The sequence below is a fragment of the Microtus ochrogaster genome, chromosome 15 (genome assembly GCF_000317375.1).
Source record: "Microtus ochrogaster isolate Prairie Vole_2 chromosome 15, MicOch1.0, whole genome shotgun sequence".
Taxonomy (NCBI): Eukaryota; Metazoa; Chordata; class Mammalia; order Rodentia; family Cricetidae; genus Microtus; species Microtus ochrogaster.
The window spans coordinates 16844954-16846871 of NC_022017.1; the positions used below are offsets into that span (position 1 = coordinate 16844954).

The following is a 1918-nucleotide window of genomic DNA, read 5'->3' on the forward strand; positions in this document are numbered from 1 at the left end:
CAGATCACAGGGGAAAACCTCTGCAGATCACAGGAGAAAACCTCTACAGATCACAGGGGAAAACCTCTGTAGGTCACAGGAGAAAACCTCTGTAGATCATGGTTTACTCATGCGCATACAGCTGACAAAATGAAAATATTTCTTGTTGACTGATTATTTTGTTGCTTTTTATTAAAAGGAATTTCAGATTATCATCCAAAATAGCAGTGGCCAGCAGTAGAGACAGTTCTTTGTTTCACAGAAGACTCTTGCTTTAGGATTGCATGTTTTTGGAGATGGGGTCCTTACTGGAAAATTAAATCAACCTTTATTTTTGAATTTTGGTTTGCCCAGTGGCACCTGATACAAGCTGATGACCTTAAGTCTCCTTAGACCTTGGTGTTAGTTAGCTCTTTACCAGTAATGATAAAAGCATCCTAGGTAGTATTCAAAACGTCTTAGGCCAGCTATCATATTTATAGCCTGATGCTGTTCTTGCAAATCTGGGTTGTGATCATAAAGGTAAAATATGATGGCATATCTTTCTGAAGGATAATCCATGTATTGTGGTTTCTCCCTGCCCTCCCCAGGTGGTTCTGCCAGTACTTGGATACAACGTTCAGTACCCAGAAAACAAAGTAGGGCAGTGGTTCCGTGGAGTCCTCAGCAGGGATGGACTGCAGGCCTGTAGGTTTAGAGTGCCCGCCCTGAAGCTGAATGTACCAGGATGCTACAGGCACATCTTGAAACATCCCCACAATGTGTCGTACCAACTCTTCCATCCTGACTCTGATGCTAACGAGGAAGGGTCTCACGCTGATGATGTAACCTCATCCCTGTCCATCTCCTTTGATCTTGATGCTTCCTGTTATGCTACTGTTTGTCTGAGGGAAATGATGAAAGGTGATATTTAAACCAGCGCCCGTGATGGAGTCGTGTGCCTGGTTCCTCAACTGTTGTAAATGAATACAGGACTTTAGTGGAGAGGTTTAAACTGAGACACTGATACTTTAATTCATCAGATTCCAGCCTCTCAGGGTACTGTGAAAACTGAAGGACACAGCAGTCAAGAAGCCCAAGGCAGAGGTCCTAGAACTGTGGCTACCCTTTCTTCAGAGGAATCAGAGGCCTAAGGCAGTGATTCTCAACTTGTGGGTTGCGACCCCTTTGGTAACCATCTATCTAAAAGATATCTACATTACGGTCATAGCCATAAAATTCAAAAACTATAAAGTAGCAATGAAAATAATTTTACAGTTGGGGGTTCCCACAACACGAGGAACTGTATTAAAGGGTCGCAGCCTTAGGGAGGTGGAGAACCAACCACTGGTTTAAAGCTATGTGACTAGTTTTTCCCCTTGCTTCAGGGATCTCTGCTCCAGTCACGAAAGTTCCAGACTTGAGAGCACTGTTCTGGGACTGGCTGCTGGGAATCACACTTAGGAGCCACGTGGAGAGAGAGCACCCTCTCCTCTGCTTTGAAAGGGAAAGCCAGGTGACAGCAAAACCACGGTGACCGGACAAGTGAAGACCATCTTTTCTGGTTTGTCATGCAAGGGAATATTATTTGTTCTTAAAGTGACTTTACACATGACATCATCTTGGAGGAAGGCAAAGTTTTCATTCAACTTTTTCATACAAGTTTTTACCTGATCCCCTAACCCTTTGTTCTGTTTTCTGTGACCCAAAGCTCAGATTGTAGGCTGACATCCACTCACATCCCATCTCTCACACACTGGATTTGCTATTGATTCTTTTTGGAAATAAAGACACTATCAGTTTCCTAAATTACCGTGGAATTGTCTTTGGGTTTTATGCTAAAAAAAGAAAACATTTTGCCAGGCAGTGGTGGCGCACGCCTGTAATCCCAGCACTCGGGAGGCAGAGGCAGGCGGATCTCTGTGAGTTCAAGGCCAGCCTGGTCTACAAGAGCTAGTTC

General features: G+C 44.0%; 1 protein-coding gene across 2 annotated transcripts in view; it reads left to right on the forward strand.

The window, feature by feature from the left end:
* Pus7l (pseudouridine synthase 7 like) overlaps positions 1-1833 on the forward strand; it is a 23360-nt gene extending 21527 nt beyond the window's left edge. For both annotated transcript variants that reach the window (XM_026782775.1, XM_005354300.3), the window contains exon 9: positions 570-1833. In XM_026782775.1, coding sequence (XP_026638576.1) covers positions 570-893 — 324 coding nt within the window. In that variant the 3' untranslated portion in view covers positions 894-1833. The remainder of the gene's footprint in view (positions 1-569) is intronic.
* Positions 1834-1918: the final 85 nt, after the last annotated feature.